Source organism: Gymnodraco acuticeps, unplaced genomic scaffold, assembly GCF_902827175.1.
Source record: "Gymnodraco acuticeps unplaced genomic scaffold, fGymAcu1.1, whole genome shotgun sequence".
Lineage (NCBI taxonomy): Eukaryota > Metazoa > Chordata > Actinopteri > Perciformes > Bathydraconidae > Gymnodraco > Gymnodraco acuticeps.
Window position 1 is genome coordinate 7,112,119 of NW_022990271.1, and position 18,402 is coordinate 7,130,520.

An 18,402-nucleotide genomic window follows, 5' to 3' on the forward strand; every position below is an offset into this window, starting at 1 on the left:
CCCTTCATGCCTGTGACTAAGAGCAGAAAGAGCTGAAAACAATCCAACGTTCCAGCTGGTAGGATTTAGGTCAGTAGTCACTTGTTTCTAGCTTCACAACAATGAGCTATATTCTCTTTAAACTGAGGAGGACACATGAAGAGTGAGGTAAACTCAGTTTACCTCACAGTTGGAAGAAGTAGAATATGCTTGTGTCTGTCAGACTGTGTGAACAGTGAAGAGTGTGTATCACACACACATACACATAACCACCAAAAAAGGCTGCAAAGCTCTCAAGTTCAGCTCAGTTTGACCAAAAACAGACCTACTTTACGGAGGAATTTGAGTCAGAATAGTCCATTAGATATACACGCACAGACTCACATGCGCATGCATACACACTTGGATTCACACACAAACCTATTATGCAAACACACGCTCACATTACCCCCCGAGGAGAGGATGTTTGTGAGGAAGGAATGTCTGAGTCTATTGCTCCAGAAAACTGTTGTACCAAACATTTTAGTCTGTTTCCCATGCAGCACAGTCCACTCCAACCCTGACAGGGCCCAACTGTTTTTCTTCCAGCCACTTTGCTTGCCTGTCATCTTGTCGAAGTTAACCAAGCAATCAGTGGTATAGGCAGTCAGTTTCTCCATGTGAATGCGCTGGATGGGTTGGGTGTGAAACATGACATGATATATTTATGTTAATGGTGAACCTGAGTGTTAGTCATGCTACTGCACAGTGCCAGAAACTGCAGGATGTAGGAAAGGTTCTCATAAATATGAATTGATGACTATTGGAAATGGCTTCCATCATCCAAATGATGGAAAATCTGAAGCAACCACGACTGCTTTTGATTGTTCTCCTGCCAATTTGCTCAACATGCAGACAACACATGCCATATTCCATACATCATGGTAAATTTAACTTCATGCTGTGCCATTTCCCACAGATTCTCGTGGAGGGTACTGCTACGCTAGCGTGCTGAATGGGCGCTGCGCCAACCAAAACTCGCAGCTGTTGACCAAAATGCAGTGCTGCTGTGATAGTGGACGTTGTTGGTCTGACGGATCCTCCCCAGAAATGTGTCCCATTCGTGGATCAGGTGGGGCCATTTACCATCACAATGCTTTAAATGTCTTGTTCTCAGCTATCTGTCTCCATGTCTCAACACGGAGCTTACCTCCTATTGGTTTTCGTCATTTTAGAAGAGTACCAGAAACTGTGCATCCAGATACCTGATGGGAACAATGGAGTGATTCCTGGTCGTGTCCCAGGGAGTCCCGACCTCCCTGCCATCTACCCACTTCCATATCCTGGTCAAAATCCTGGCCAGTTACCCCAGTATCCTGGTCAAAATCCTGGCCAGTTACCCCAGTATCCTGGTCAAAATCCTGGCCAGATCCCAGGACAATTCCCATTTCCAGGACAACTACCATTACAGCCTCGACCAGGTATGGTCCTGCTGTCTTTTGTTTTATTCACATTCACAGCATGTCTTAAAAGTGTATGTGTGCAGAGATAGTTTATTATTCTGGTCCTAATCAATGGATGTGCAATACTCAACCTCAAACTGCTCTTTTGTTATTGTGTGTTCCAGTTTTGAGCATGCACAACACTCTAGCTAACAAGTCTATTTCAATGATGGAAAACATTCACTGCTACTTATAACCTCTGGGTATTGCAGCAAATATATGGATTTCATATGTGCAGAAATTGATTATCTAAACGAATTGTTTATTTTGGTTAATCTTCCGCAATAACATTTCCTTCAAAACCATTTTGCAAGGCATTTTGGCACAGTTTGGGCGTTTCTTAAGAAGATCAAACAACTCAGAGCTTTCTTGCCCCAATCAGATTGATATTGATTTGCTTATGGGTACCATTAATTTTGATTTGTTACATCATTCTTTAATACTTTTATAATTACCTAAGCCTCTTCAAAATGAATATATGAGGGAAAAAATCTAAACCAACTAACGCAAACACTTTTTTGTTTGGTAACATTTTTGTGTGAATTATTCTATCAGGATCCGGGATTATCCTCACGCAGAACATCACCGACATGTGTCAGGCCTTCCGTAACCTCTGCCTGAATGGCAGGTGCATCCCCATGCCGGGCATTGGATATCGTTGTGAGTGCAACATGGGCTTCAGGTTGGATGGAAGAGGAGAGTGCTTGGGTAAGTTCCTGATAGAATAGGGAACACGTTTCTGAACTGGAGGAACATGAAGGTGAAGAAGGTTTATGAGCTTTATGTTTTTTCTCCAGATGATGACGAATGTGAGAGAAGCCCATGTGCACACGGAGAGTGTGTGAACACCCCAGGGTCTTACATCTGTCAGTGTCCTGCTGGATTCCAGACTACTGCAACCAGGACAGAGTGCAGAGGTAAAACACCACACACATATACCACACACACACACACACACACACACACACACACACACACACACACACACACACACACACACACACACACACACACACACCCACACACACACACACACACACACACACACACACACACACACACACACACAAACAAACACGCACAAACACATGTGCATGCCAAATCACGAAGAAGATGTATGTGTTAACTGTACACTCTGTTTGTTTCTGCCAGATCTGGATGAGTGTGTTGCTAACGGTCGCATCTGCAATAACGGCCGCTGTGTGAACACCGTTGGCAGCTTCCATTGTGTCTGCAATGCTGGATTTGAGATTACATCTGACGGCAAAAACTGTCAAGGTCTGTCAAGTACTGACATCACATTTATGGATTTTAGACACGGGTACTTTTCTGTATTTAATACAGTATATGTACATTTAATGGACCGTGGATTTGTTATGGGTGGTTTTAATACCAATGCCTGTATGAGGCATGAACGTAATAGACAGCATCTTAAATTATCACGGTATTGCTTTTATGTGTTTGTGCCCATTAACTACAAACTACCAACCTTTTTCCATATTTTTCATATGTTAGTTTTATTTATTTTTGCTTACCATGCAGGCATCTATTCGTTTCCATTCATTTGAGTTTGCTGTTAAGTCTTGCAAACTTGCTTTAGCCATGGATGATCAAATACCTTAGGAACTTAATTTATAAATTGCTTCCAAAAGCTGAAAATGTATCCCAGATTTCACCAGCTTTCCACTGTGGCTTTAGGAACAGCTATAAACACTAGTCAAATCTCTAGTCAGATTATATTATTTACACTTAGAGTTAGGTTATAGGAATAGAGTTTATTCAAAATCTGTTGACTGTTGTTTTTGTCAAGCGTGCTCCAAAATCCATAATTATAGAGCTTGGTGCAATGTGTTGTGAATAGACCCCACCCCAATTGGGTCTTTAACCACTGCATTTTCATTTGTTTCTATTTATCCACAGACCAGGACGAGTGTCTGATCAGGAACATGTGCCTCAATGGACTGTGTATCAATGATGATGGTAGCTTCAAATGCATCTGCAAACCTGGATTCTTGCTTGACGGCAATGGACGCATGTGTGTAGGTAGGTTGTCAGAAGGAGCCACAGATTATTACCAACACATCTCTAAATTCTAACATACCAGGCTACAACACTAGAAGATACTTTAAGTTACTCAACTTTTGACAAGGCTTGCAGATGGCTACCTCTCTTGCATGTTAGTGGCTCTTAGCAAACAAGCCAAAAATCCCCCTACAAGCTTTGGAAAAGTCCCCCAGTGTCCCGGCAGGCCAGCTGGACATGCATTGTTGGGCCCCGCCTATTTTTAGATCCTAACACACTAGGGATGTGCATCTCCATCACTGAGGCCGATGCGATGCGCATCTCGATACGTTGCCACGATACGATACATTAACGATACATTTGAAAGACCAGGCGATGCGATACGATACGATTCACCCCTGTTGCGATACAGTTCGATACGATTTGATTCAACATTATGCGATTCGGTGCGATACGATACGATTAAAAAATAATGATACTTCAATATGGTACGACAGAGGATTTTTGTTTTATTCCTTATATGCAGCAAATCATACATTAACAAAAAAGTGATTTACATATTTGGTACTGCACATCCCATCATGCCGTTTATTTTGTTACCTTTAAAAACTCTCCAGAGTAGGCTACAGTACAATTGTATAACACCTCACAGTTAAACAATGCAAGGATGCATTGCTCAGGATTAACAATGTGCAAATAACAGCTACCATAGTGCAATGCCCATACAGCTACCAGCCTGATGTGCTTAACACTCATTCAGAGGCTAACTCACCAGTGAGCAGAAAGCGGTGGGTTCTATATGAACAATAACGAATACAAATAACCTTTCACAAACAGGTATTTCATAACTGCTTACATTTAAACTATTATTGGCAGTCACAGGCTGCTGTAAACTAAACACCACTCTCTCTGACAGAACACCTCACTGAGTGATTTAACTCATAGCCTATGTCTAACTTTCAGGTTTCTCTTTTCAGCCGCAGACCCCATGTCGCCTCTTTATGTGCGTCGCTAAGTTCCTCGTACTACTTGTGTACTTTAAAGCGGCTCGGCATCGTTAACAATTTGTGAGCGATTTTTCAACTTGACCGTCTGTAGTATATAGTGCCGCGCACATATACCATCAGGACGTTACTGATGGGGTGCGGCTGCGGAGTGATACTGTGTGTATGCAAGCCCGCATCTAGGACGGATCTATGTATCATGGCTGTTACACCGTCTTTCTTGAACAATCCGAAGTGTTGCCAAACGTTTGATTTGTAGGTATTTTTCGGTGCGCTGTGTTTCTCTTTCTCCTCGACTTCCGTGTGTGTTGATAACTGAGACTCTCGGCCTCCGGAGTGGCGAAGCAATTATCAAAGATCGTCTCTGCTGAGCGTTGACAAGATGAGGGGATTTTATATGAATGAATCGGTTTTTTACCGATGCAAAGACGCTACGCAATCGATGCATCGCGAGTTCAACCCGGTTCAACCCAAACTGTAGCCGATGTGCACTCTTTCAACCGGTGCACTCGCATCTTGAACGTTTATGCCGGTGCACCGATGCGAATCGGTGAATCTTAACATCTCTATAACACACAGATCTCCTTAAACTTGTTCAATTGCAAAATTGTGAGTCACCTAACAATTGTTTTGGATTGACCATTTTGTCAAATATTATAATGATGAGTGGAACCTTATGCAACAAAGTTTAAATTAATGAAATGTACAGTAAAACTACAAAACAATTTCCATTGAAAACAAGTATTTTGCAGCCATTGTGCTCCACATGGCTTCAGATACAGACGTTAGATCTCTGAGACACTGACCTGGTTAAGTCATTGCAGAATAAATAAATAGGAGAGTAGGGAGTGGGTGAAATGTCCTGATGTATGCAGTCATTAATGAAATGTGTAGTCTAAAGGGGCCCCGGGGCCTCATCATTTATATCTACAGTCTGCAGTCTGTTCCACAACACACCCAGACAGAACACACGCACTCTTATTCGTGCATGCAATATCATTGTTTACGCTCATTATGATAATCATTGTAATACGCAGATGGGATCAAGGGGAAAGAAAGTAATGTTTTCTTAGTTGAGGTCATATAACTGAAACTGTGCAGACGTTCAGGCTCAATCTTTGTTTAAATGAATCAAGCACCTGAGGACTTTAATAATGCTTAAGCACGAAATTGTGAATTTCTTCTTACCATTTATTTTGTAAAGAGAAGTCATTTTTTCTGCATCTGTTTCTAGACATTGATGAGTGTGAGACTCCAGGCATGTGTATGAACGGCCACTGCATCAACACGGAGGGCTCCTTCCGCTGTGCGTGTATGGCTGGGATGGCAGTGGGCCTGGATGGACGGGTCTGTGTTGGTGAGTAAATGTTTTGTTTTCAGGAATGTGTTCATTTTTGAGACCATGGCAAACAGTAAACCTACAGGCAAGACAAACAAACTCCCTCTTTCAGTATCCGGCATGTGTCCTCCTGTTTGAGTCTGGCTGAAACTTCGGGGAAAGTTCTCTTGTGCTGCACAGAAATATACAAACTTACTTTTCTGTTTTAAAATTTTTTTTCTCTGTTTATAAAACAAATGTCTACTACTGGTCATTAGAACAAGCTTTTGTCAAAATTATCCCTCTTTTTTAAGAAACTGATAGCTCATAGTAGCTCAAAGTTTCCTAATTACAGTATAATCACGCTATAATTTACTTTACCAACAGCTTATACAACACACACTCACTATCATTAATGAGCTTTGATGTGTTGATATATGTTTTCCTGTTTCCTCGTGCTCCCATTTCCTGGACTGGCACTAGTAGAGCAGACCTGATTGTGTTTCTTTCTAAACATTCCTATTTTCCCCCAAATGACACTGTGGATTGTGTTAAATGTTGAAATGCTGTGGTCTGGCCTGGGTGAGTTTTCTTCGTCAGAATGATTTCAGCACAGGAGGGTGCGTCAAATCACTGAAGGAGAACAACAGTTTGTTTTGCCAGTGTTGTTGTTTATTAGAGCTGTGGAATCCCGCCTCAATTTCTCTCTGCTTTGCTTTGTTTTAAGCCTCTTTCCAGATCTCTTGCATCATCCTTGTTTCTCACACGCACTTGTCTTTTTCTGTCCGAAACAGATACACATATGCGCAGTTCTTGTTATGGTGGCTACACGCGAGGGCAGTGTGTTAGACCGTTATTTGGAGCTGTTACCAAGTCGGAGTGCTGCTGTGTCAGCATCGAGTACGCCTACGGAGAGCCCTGCCAACCATGCCCACCACAAAACTCTGGTACGGATCTTCAAATCACTCCACCCTTTACACATATGGAGCCGCCTCCTGGCACCTAACACCCACCTAACACACACACACACACACACACACACACACACACACACACACACACACACAACACACACACACACACACACACACACACACACACACACACACCACACACACACACACACACACACACACACACACACCACACCGCTTGAGTTTAATTTAATACACACCTGTCAGGATGACCAGAACAAAAGGTTTCCTCTTCTCTGATATACCAGCTTAGATTATATAAACACACACACACACACACACACACACACACACACCACACACACACACACACACACACACACACACACACACACACACACACACACACACACACACCATCCAGTGACTTCTTATTAGTCCTGCCAATTAAAGTTTCTATATCAAAAGACGCCAGAGCTGCACCACATTAAAGAGAAGGCTTTTATATACATCCAGGCTAAATGAGAAAGCGTAGAAATGGATAATGACATGGTATTACATGTTCTGCTTTGAGAATTCTTGGATTTTGGCAAATGTGACATTTTCTCAAACACTTTTAATTCTTCTTTTTGTCAACCTAACTGTGCTGTTTGTGTGTTTTGTTGCAGCTGATTTCCTGGCTCTGTGCCCCAGTGGCCCTGGCATCAGCGGCGATGGAAGAGGTAACCAACGCAATGGTTACATATATAATTACATTTGATTATTACTCACCTTTGCTTTGATGTTGAACAGTTTATTCTTTGCCTTCTCAGATATTAACGAGTGTGCCCTCAACCCTGATATCTGCCAGAATGGAGTGTGTGAGAATATGTTGAGGACATACAAATGCACCTGCAATGAAGGCTTTGAAATAGACCTGACGGGCAAAAACTGTGTCGGTAGGTTGACTGCTCTGTAATGTCCTTGTCTTCTATAAAATAATACAGCCCTGATATGAAGAGCCAGTGTGATATGTGTCATGATGTCTCTCTGTTTCCTCAGATATTGATGAGTGTCTGATGAGCCGTCTGCTGTGTGATAACGGTCAGTGCAGGAACACACCGGGCAGTTTCACCTGCCACTGTCCCAAAGGATTCGTCTTTGATCCCGAAACAGACGTCTGCGAGGGTTAGAGGCTCAGTCATTCTGTTGTAACTACATCACTGAAAGTGCTGTGTGTTGTATCAGATTTACAATAATCTGCTGTTGTTGTGTTTCCGACAGATGTGGATGAGTGTCTGTCCAACCCCTGTATTAACGGAGACTGTAAGAACAGCCTGGGGTCCTTTGTGTGTTTGTGTTCAACCAGCAGTTCACTGGACAGCACTGGGATGGAGTGTATAGGTAAGGGTTCAAATTGTATATAATTACAGGAAAAATGTACTAAAATCTTTATTTATTCAACATTAAAAAAAAAATGTGAATGAAACCCCCAGTTTGGTTAATTCAAAGTCAACAAATACAAATAGTTTGATTTGGTTTTAAAATGAAGTATTTCTCTCCCTTTTTTTGCTCAGTGATCAACTGCATACACAATGTGAGTAACTAGAAAGGTTTGTTTCATATAAACAGAGACTACTAAGAGCACCTGCTGGCTTAAGATAGTCAATAATCGCTGTGAGGTCAACATCAACGGGGCCACACTAAAGTCCCACTGCTGCGCCACACTGGGAGAAGCCTGGAACAGCCCGTGTGCCAAATGTGAAAAAGGTGAGCCTTTTTGCACCATTTTGCACATTTTAGTGTACCGCACATAGGTACCGCATTGACTGACAATGTGTTGTGTGTCCTTCTTTTTCAGATCCATTCTGTGGTAAAGGCCTTGCTAGGGTCAAAGGAAATATCTGTGAAGGTAATATCTGCTTTGATTGCTACGTAGACCCAGCAATTCACTTGAGTAATGAGAAACAGTGAACCTGTTGTTGACATGGCTCTGTTTTCACTGTCAGATGTGGATGAGTGTCGAGTGTTTCCCGGAGTGTGTATCAATGGAAAGTGCATCAATACACCGGGCTCCTTCTTCTGCCAGTGCCCTCCAGGAATGACTGTGGATATCAGCGGCAGGACATGCATTGGTAGGTTGTGTGTGTGTGTGTATTTCAGCATAGCCGTGATATGTCATATGAGCAGTAGACACATTGCAGGACGTTCAATGTCAGGCAAGGCAAATTAAAATTGCCATGCTTCAAATTCTTTGTACTTTATGCAAACAAAAAACGTGTAATACTCATTTTCCATGACAAGGGCGTCTGTTTGCTAGAACATTCACTCAGATTTAGGAGATCTTGGTTGCACTTGGTTTGTTGAGTAATATATTGTGAAAGAAAAAACAATATTGGAAAGTCAGGATTTTTCAGATTTTGTGCAGACCTTGTCTACATGTAGTGGTATTGAAATAATTGTACTGTTTATGTGTCATGTGTTTTATTTGATTTGTATTAGTCAATGCATTGAACATGTTAGAAACAAAACAAACAATAATAATTATAATAATGATTATAACAAAGAAGCAAAATAAAAAATCGTTCACGGTATAAAAAAAACAAGTTTAATATTTTCCGTCATGTTCAAAAGGGGATAGAAGAACCTTAAAAACGTTTCTAGCGTACATTGTTCATGAAAATAAAAGTTTAGGTCATCATCATCAGCATCCGTGATATTTGATTCATTGTTTTAAACAAATCATTTATTTCATCATGTGTTAGATGTTTAATGAATACCACTTCGTATTCTTATATGAAATGCATCGAACATGATTCCAGACCTGCGTATGGAGCACTGTTATCTCGCCCATGAGGACGAGCGCTGTGCGGCTCCCATCTCTGGTAAGCAGCGAGTAGACGCCTGCTGCTGCTCCGTGGGTGTAGCCTGGGGCCCTGAGTGTGACGAGTGTCCCGAGAAAGGGACTCCAGAATACAACCAGCTCTGTCCTCGTGGACCAGGCTTCTCGCACAGGGGCGACTTCATCAACGGCAGACCCTTCCTCAAAGGTACTGTACCCTCCACACACTGCACAACTGCCTGTGTTGTGTCTCATGAATACTCTATAACTTGCCTTCATCTCTCTGCTCTATACTTTAGATTTAAATGAATGCAGAATGATAAACACGCTGTGCTCAAATGGAAGGTGTAGAAACACCATCGGCAGTTTCCGTTGTCGCTGTGATAACGGCTATGCTCTGGACTCTGATGAGAGGAACTGCACTGGTAAGTTGTACTATAGCAATCAGCTGAATACCTATACAGTCAACAACAACAGTTTGATAGTTGATCCAAATGAAAAGGTAACAAACTGCTGGCTCCAGCATCTAAAACAACTCCGTTCAATACCATTGTAAATGGAATTTAGGACTATTTTACCTGCTGTGGTTCTTGAAAATTGTGACGGGCCTACTGTACTATTTTCTGACATTTTAGAAACTAAACATCCTATTGATAGTTTGAAAAATTATTGATTTATCTTCCTAAAACATCTCTGAATGAATTAGCTCTTCACCTACAGTCTTGATAATATTTTAAGAGCTGACATACATGTTCCTGATTTTTTGGCCTAGAATATTTGCTTTATATCTCAGCTCCACTGTATGCTTGATTCTTCACCAGTCACTCTTTCTGAATCCCTCTGCTAACACTAATTACAGTGAAGTGGTGTAAAGCCATGGCCTACTGTGAGCTCTTTCAGCCTGGCTTCCTTTGACTTGTTGGAGCGGGTCCCTGTAGTCTGGTTAGCTGCATATGTGCTCTGCTTAAATGTGAACACATCATGTTAGATTTAAATGCCAGTTCATTGGCTTTATTCTTAAATAATTTATAGGCTCTTAGTAAGTAAATTATATCTGGGACCTTTTAACCCCATATGAATGAGTGTTTCAAAAATGTGGATTACATTGGGGGATCATGGTTTTAGAACTAGAAGAATCTGCTTGAAGAGCTAAGTCTGTCTAAATCATCTTCCCCTTTAATGTCCTTAGCCTTTCTTTCATGTCGTAAATGATGTCCAAATATTTAATGCTTTGTCTGCCTTACATTATAATATGTATTTTAGCCTCAATGATTTTGCTAGGGATCTTATCAGTCCCTTTCTTCTTTGTTAAATTAATTTGTTACTGAGAGTGAAATCTCATGTTTCACGGCAACAGATAAGGTTTCTTTAATTGTATCCTTCTGTTTAAAAAAATACAGGGGCTCACTGCATGCGTGAATGTTTGTGCTGTTTTAAACAGATGTTTTTTGATCCTTCCTTTCCTTTAGACATCGACGAGTGCCGCATCTCTGTGGACTTGTGTGGGCAGGGCAGGTGTGTAAACACAGCCGGAGATTTTGAATGCGAGTGTTTCGAAGGATACGAAAGTGGCTTTATGATGATGAAAAACTGCATGGGTGAGTGTCAAATCCTCACACAACAATACACTTAAATCACATGCATTGAACCTTCAGCATTAGATTATTTGGTACAGTTACATCCAGAGACAGCTCTCTTTAAAATGAAATCATTTAGTCTTTGAGAACGTGATTGAGAAACTTGGTCAACAATTCTTTCACACACTCAGTGGCAGCATCTTAGACCAGAGGTTTGCCGAACTTTAAAGTTCTTCAATTATAGAGCCTCCACACTAACGCTGCTCTAATCACAACCCAGCCCTGTCCTCACACTCCCTCCTGGGCCGTAAACTCTGGATGAGGTGCTTAGGCTAACATGCCGAACGTGGAACTCACTGTTTAGACGGCTGATGTCATCTGAAATATAATATGAGTGCGTGTGTGTGAGTGTGTGTGTGTGTGTGTGTGTGTGTGTGTGTGTGTGTGTGTGTGTGTGTGTGTGTGTGTGTGTTTAAGTTGACCTCAAGTGAGAGAGAATGAGAATAGAAAAACTGCTCCATAAAGTCCTAAAAGATAATTGTTCTTTATGACATGTGAGAGACACCATCAGCTGCCCAGCAATTTGGTTTTTTATATCCAGCTCTAAGTCGTAATGTTCTGCCATCTGTGAAAATACTTAATGCTCTATTTCTGTTCTTCTTTTGAGACCATTTGATTAATTCTTGGGAAAAATACTACACACAAAATGGAGAGTCTCAATACTTTTGTTGGCCTAAAGCTGCAATTAGACGAAAATTGGCTGATAAATTACTTATAGGCTGTGGCAAAAACTGCAGAGCTGCAGTCAGTGGGTTAGCAACGCTTTTTGTTTGTAAGTGGCAGTTCTTAACATCACTTCCAGCTTTGAAGCTGCTGCTCGTATTTTTTCACTGTGCAATTTTAGAAAACAGCAATAAAATACCTTCTATGTGTATTCACAGGCTCTCCTAAATTGGAGTCTCACTATTTTGGAAAATATAGTTCCTGGTTGTCATCAATATCTGATGACAACCAGGAACTATATTTTCCAAAATAGTTTTTTTTTAAACAAAAAATAGCAACTCTTCCAATCTTTTTATGCTGTTCTTCCACAGACATCGATGAGTGTGAGAGGAACCCTCTGCTGTGCCGCGGTGGTGAGTGTCTGAACACGGAGGGCAGCTTCCAGTGTTTGTGCCCCGATGGACACGAGATCGCCCCCGACGGGTCAGCCTGTCTAGGTGAGTGATGATGTCATCAGAGAGGAGATCCGAGCAAACTCTCCAAACTTTTTCCAAATGTTTCTATTTATATCTTAAATAGTCATCTTATTTCCTTAATTATATTTTGGTACCAGTAGAATCTACAATAATGTAACATTGTGCTTTATTCTGATTAATTTGTTGTGTTTAGTTTGGATGCATTATCCTTCTTTCTCACTCTCATTGGATAATTGACAAAGATTCAGCCATCTTATTGTGTTAACATAGGCAGCTTTTTGCACTTTCTCTAAAGTTACATTACAATGACTCAGCACTGAATGTGCAGAATAACAAGCAGGCTCCTCCAGTTTCAGTTCAGTTTGGTCAATTAAGCACCTATTTGACTCCAAGTGTGTTTACAGAACTGTCTTCCTACAAGAACAAGACTCTTCCCATGCTTTCTATAGTTTCACAGCCCCCATGTTTAGTAGAGTTGAGCTGATCATGCATTATTCACTGTGTGTCATTCTCATGACCTAATGCAGCGTGTGAAGCTTTCAGTCCATGACTTAATACTTAACCACTGCCCTTCACACTCATTTATTTTCATTATTACCTCCCAAAGTAATAAAAACAATGAAAGCATTACTGAAAACTGCCCTTCTCCCTTCTGAGACAATGGTCTTCATTATCTCTGATGAAGTAACAAGTGCTCAAATGGTGATAATAGGGTGGGGCATAGTGTGCTTAATTATGTCAGATTTCTTGTTGGAAATGTCCTATTGATCACCATATAACACTGAATCCTCTGAACAAATTCAATTGTGAAAATAATTGCTGACAGCAATGGATAGGTGCCTGGCTCAATGGCACTTTAAATGGCACTGGATTGAGATGTAGGAGTATGTGATTTACCTAATTTACTCCAGCTACATGTCCACAAACATCATACTGGTGCCCTCAGCTTTAAATGTCGGTTATCCTTATTGATTTTAAACGATATGTAAGAAAATTGCATTGTTTTTTCACAGATATCAATGAATGTGACTTGAGTGACAGGCTGTGCAAGAACGGACAATGTGTCAATATGATCGGCCGCTACCAGTGCACCTGTGACACTGGATACAAATCCACCGAGAACAGAGTGGAGTGTGTTGGTGGGTATCGAACATTTCACTGATTATTTCCTTCTGTTGTCATTGTGGTTATCTGAAGAATAAATGTTAGCGGTATGTTACAGCCTGTGTTTTTCTGCCTCTCAGACATCGACGAGTGTACGATTGAGAATGGTGGCTGTGAGACATTCTGCACCAACTCAGAGGGGAGCTATGAGTGCAGCTGCCACAGTGGATACGCCCTGATGCCCGATCTGAGAAGCTGCACTGGTGAGTAGCTTCATATCCGTCTGTCACACTTAAACTTTATTGACTTTGACATTTAGTTCCACATTTTACTAAAGAAAACTGCCTTACAATGATAGGTTTGACTAGTCAGAACATTTTCCAAAGATTGCACATGTGGTAGAAGAGAAGTTATTCAAAGGCTGGGTTCAGAGAGCCCTGATTTAAGAGCAGGAACAAAGAGAGAGAATCACTGCTGTGATTTGACTGGCACATGTTCAAAGAAAGCAAACGTTGGATGGCAGAGAAAAAAGGTTAGGTTAAATATGATGATTTATTTGTTGTTAGGTCCAAAATGCTGTCAAATAATGGTAGATAGTGCTTATTAATCAATTCATGGTATTTCTTCCTCGTGGCGTAGTCACGTTTTATCTTTACATTAGGCTTTCCTGTATGTATTTACCTTTAATTACCAGAGATAAATTCAGATATAGATCAAAGCAGCACAAGGGTATTTTCAGTGTAGTTTGTGCAAAAGAAGAGCCTAAAAATACTTTACCATTGCTCAGCATAATGCTCACTTTATCTCTCAAGCTGTGTCCTGAATTCACCCGACTCATTTATGAGTGACAAAATAAACATTATTATATTGTATTGTTCGGTATTCTGCTAAACACTCTCTGCTATATAACATGTGCAATATAAACAATAATGTTCAATAATAACGTGCAATTACGTATCTGCCCCTACTTTTTTGCACTATTCAACACTGCTCGTACAGTTATTTACAGTTTTTTATATGAATTCTTTTACCGTTATGTTTCTTGTAGCTATTCAATTCGCTTTTTTTGACTGCACTGTTAGTGTACAGTTTTATTATTATGCTGCTGTGTTTATTGTATCTTTGTTACTCTGGCACAATAAAGTCCTAGCATTGTTTTATATAATCGTAATGTGTTCTTTTTGAAATAATTGTATGGTAAACAATACATCAACTTTCAATCCTGGATAAATACTACTAAGAGCTTTTTTCATTTGTCCTCTGCACTTTGTCTGCTCTCATTTCTCTTTACTTTTTTTTGCCTCTCCCTTTTCAACCTCCAGATATTGATGAGTGTGAGGAGAGCCCAGACATCTGTGATGGAGGCCAGTGTACCAACACCCCAGGGACGTACCAGTGTCTGTGCTATGACGGGTTCATGTCATCTGAGGATATGAAGACCTGCCTGGGTAATGGGTGCACATTTTTGTTCAAAAGACTGCAACAGTATACCTGTCTGCAGCTCAGCCCTTATAAGATCCAGAGGGTTTTCTGAGATATACTAAAAAAACTCATTCGAAAGGTTACCCAAGACATGAGTCATGAGAACAAGACTTAATGACTCAGATATGAGTATGTGTGTGTGAGAGAGAAAAGTGATATGTTGTTGTTGTTGATTCACAAGACAGTGAACATTGTGTTAGTAGGGTTGAGCAGGGAGGAATTCGTGACATTTAGGCATCTGGTTCCACTGAGTGAGAAAACAAAAACCTGCCATCTATGATGTAAGGACTTCTAAACGGGTCTGCACAAACACATCCTCTCTTATTGGTGTATTTATTGAAAGTAAATGCATTTTAAAGCCTTAATATATTTCATGATGTAATTCTTTTGTGACTCATGTGCATACATCACAGCTTAACCAAAACCTGTTTGGCAGGCCCGAACCAACACAAGATAATTCATTGCCATGAACTTTTCCCTTTTTGTTTTTATATTCAGCAATTTAAAATTCTTGCTCTGTCTTTGAACCACTCTTATTTTCCCTCCCCTGTCTAGATGTGGATGAGTGTGAGCTGAATCCAGACATCTGCCTGAGTGGGAACTGTGAGAACGCGAAGGGATCCTTCATCTGCCACTGTGACCCGGGATACTCGGTCCGCAAGGGAACCACAGGCTGCACAGGTTAGCGAAACAAATGCACATTTAAGTATTCCTACCCGTGTGTGTGTGAAGTGAAAGCAAGCCAAATAGAAGGGTGAGAAATTAGAGGATGTAAGGTGATTGTCTGGCTAACCACAGCTCTTAAATTAATCATCTTCATTCGAGAGCTCCTGTGTGACTTGACGACAAACATGTTCACGCACACTCACATGCATCAGCTTCAGGAGCGGGAGCATTGAGATCACTATCTTGTGTCAGAAGCATGCACCACATTGCATCTTTGTTTATTCTTAAGTTGCCCCTTCATTAAGTTCAGTTAAACATTACGTGATTGTTGGAAGAGTTTTGCAGCACGTAATCCCTGGAAAGGACTCCAGAACACATAAATACAAAGTCCTTACGGCTGGTAGAGTCTTTGCTAGTTTGGACTTACTCCTCGTTCAGTCAGAGTTAAGTCTGATTTACATGCTCAGTTAAAAGTTTGGAGAGCTTGGTCAGTGACCTTATCTGGCCTCGTCTCCGTGATGGAAATGAGTCAGCAGAAGCACGTCTTCCTTCAGATGCAAATAAACAGATCTGTCTGAAGTATGATTCAAACTCACTCCCTCACTCGCACACACTCTTGCTCATTCTAATCCCATTAAAATCACCATACAGGGTTTTCCTTGTTTTGAGAAAGCTGGTGCTGCAGCTACTTCTGATTCACAGGTTTGGAATTTCAGCCCCAAAATACCAAAGAATCAAGACACTAATTCCTCACAGGCAGGCAGGATGTCTTGTTTTAGACAAGGAAACAAACATGCTACACTTTTTGGAGAGAATCCCCCTCCGGTATATTCTAACAAAAATGCAAAATGAATTGGTTGACATTGTCAGTATGCCCTATGGGGCGAGGCTGGCATGTATCTTCCTGTGTGAGTTTTAATGAAGCCAGTCCTGATCCAGCTGATGATGAGTCTCCCACAAGAATGGTTTCCCTTTTTGAATCCAAAACACTGAGTGGGCAGGGTGTGGGTATTTGTTTGTACATTTGAGCACTTAAGTGCCTTGCGTGTGTACTGAAATGTTAGCACTGGGTGGAGATGTTCTGGGGGAGTTTACAGGGCTGGAGAGGATCAGGGTTAAGGCTTTAAGCATGTTGACTTTATCATCGTCCTGCTGAATGACAAAACTGTGCAAAAATGTTAGCAACTAAAGGAAGGCTATGCAAAAAAAAAGGCAATAAAATAAAACTTTATTAAACTCAACACAGTCGGGGGTTTTTATTCTACAGTCTTAATTAGTCTGGTATGATCAGTAGCTTGTGGTGGCTAATGTTAGCCATCTATATTGTTGTTTAAATGACATTTCTGAGTTAGCTTGCTAACTAAATGACCCTTCTCTACTCGTAATATAGTTACACTGCTTATAAGTTGTACAATTATCTCTTAATTGTGTTGTGGCTACAGATGTATTCAAAAGTGACACAATCTCAGATGATACTTGTTTATAAAAAGACAAAAGGAGATGAAAAGTGTCTATTCAGAAAACTGTGGATATTCAAGATGCTTATTATTACTTGGATCGGCAGATATTTAGGTTTGTAGCTATGTCTTGGGGGGCCAGGTTGTCAAGAAGGCACCAATCCTAGCAGGCATATGACATATCCTTGCAAAGAAACTCAATGTGCTTTATATTTGAAAGAAACATGACCACACATGATCTGATATAAAACCTGCCTATCCCATTGCTACTAGCGAGACAGGCAGGCAGACAAAGATGCAAACAGACAGGCAATCAGGCAGGTATGCAAACTAGGAGACAGTTGGACAGCCAGGTAGGCAGATGTGTAATTCTCTGCTATCCCTTTTTATCCCTTTTTAATGTGTTGCTCTTCATCTGTCAAACATTAGTCCTAGTTCAATCAAGCCTCCTCTTTCACACCAGCTGTAACAGATGTCATGCTTCTCGCATGCAACAACCTCTGTGCATTTTACATTTCCACAAGATAACGTGTGTGTGTGTGTGTGTGTGTGTGTGTGTGTGTGTTTGGTTCTCTCTGTCATCAAAGGCTTGAAGGAAATGGTGTTTAATTCCATCTGTAATTCAGGGAGATTTGTTTGCTCCAAACCCTTACATTAAGGCCTGTCATCATCTGTAGAGTAAATATACCGTACCCTCTCCTCAGGAAGACTGTAAACCAGCAGCATTAATCTCTAATTGACAGTGTTTTGAATTACTACCCTCACAAAGACAGACACACTCAGAGGAGTGTATCTCACTGGCTGATAAGTCCTCACATCTTGATCGAGTTCATAGCATAGATTCCCTTGATGTACAGGAACACACACACACATGCATTCACACACAGTAGTGATATGCAGACCCACTCTTTCACAGTAGCCTATGTGTTATTTTGAGTTGATACATGGAAAACTATAAAAAACGTCATATTTTTGATAATATCACGTCAGTTTTCTCTGTGACACTCGATATGACACCTGCTAGCTCTGCCTCCATAAAACATATCTTAAATGCAGTACTGGTCATAATGTACAACTTCAGACATGAGCGACTTCACTAATAGCAGGCATTATAGCAAGTGGGAAAAATTGAGAATGCATGACCCCTCAAACAAGTTCACCTGGTACAGACACTAAAAAGATTTGTTTGAAAAGATTTGTTTTTACATTTTTGTACATCACTATATCAAAGCTGTAACACTCAGTCAGGCTCAGGGCCAGGTATTGTTTGTGTCGGTGTTTCTCAGGGTTGTTTTGGCTCTTATGAGCAGTTCTCATTGTTGTAGCAACATACAGGCTTTTTCCATTGGGCCATGTAGCCAATCGTGTCAGAACTGCC

At 40.9% G+C, this 18,402-nt stretch overlaps 1 protein-coding gene across 2 annotated transcripts in view; it reads left to right on the forward strand.

Moving 5' to 3' along the window:
- The window catches only part of fbn1 (fibrillin 1), a 60,562-nt gene that overhangs the window by 13,198 nt on the left and 28,962 nt on the right, over nt 1-18,402 (forward strand). For both annotated transcript variants that reach the window (XM_034220984.1, XM_034220985.1), the window contains 23 exons: nt 938-1,090; nt 1,194-1,439; nt 2,016-2,168; nt 2,258-2,377; nt 2,613-2,738; nt 3,381-3,503; nt 5,721-5,843; nt 6,599-6,751; nt 7,387-7,440; nt 7,531-7,656; nt 7,760-7,885; nt 7,982-8,101; nt 8,330-8,467; nt 8,559-8,609; nt 8,707-8,832; nt 9,520-9,747; nt 9,839-9,964; nt 11,009-11,137; nt 12,211-12,336; nt 13,329-13,454; nt 13,560-13,682; nt 14,742-14,867; nt 15,457-15,582. In XM_034220984.1, the coding sequence (XP_034076875.1) occupies nt 938-1,090; nt 1,194-1,439; nt 2,016-2,168; nt 2,258-2,377; nt 2,613-2,738; nt 3,381-3,503; nt 5,721-5,843; nt 6,599-6,751; nt 7,387-7,440; nt 7,531-7,656; nt 7,760-7,885; nt 7,982-8,101; nt 8,330-8,467; nt 8,559-8,609; nt 8,707-8,832; nt 9,520-9,747; nt 9,839-9,964; nt 11,009-11,137; nt 12,211-12,336; nt 13,329-13,454; nt 13,560-13,682; nt 14,742-14,867; nt 15,457-15,582 (3,048 nt within the window). The remainder of the gene's footprint in view (nt 1-937; nt 1,091-1,193; nt 1,440-2,015; nt 2,169-2,257; nt 2,378-2,612; nt 2,739-3,380; nt 3,504-5,720; nt 5,844-6,598; nt 6,752-7,386; nt 7,441-7,530; nt 7,657-7,759; nt 7,886-7,981; nt 8,102-8,329; nt 8,468-8,558; nt 8,610-8,706; nt 8,833-9,519; nt 9,748-9,838; nt 9,965-11,008; nt 11,138-12,210; nt 12,337-13,328; nt 13,455-13,559; nt 13,683-14,741; nt 14,868-15,456; nt 15,583-18,402) is intronic.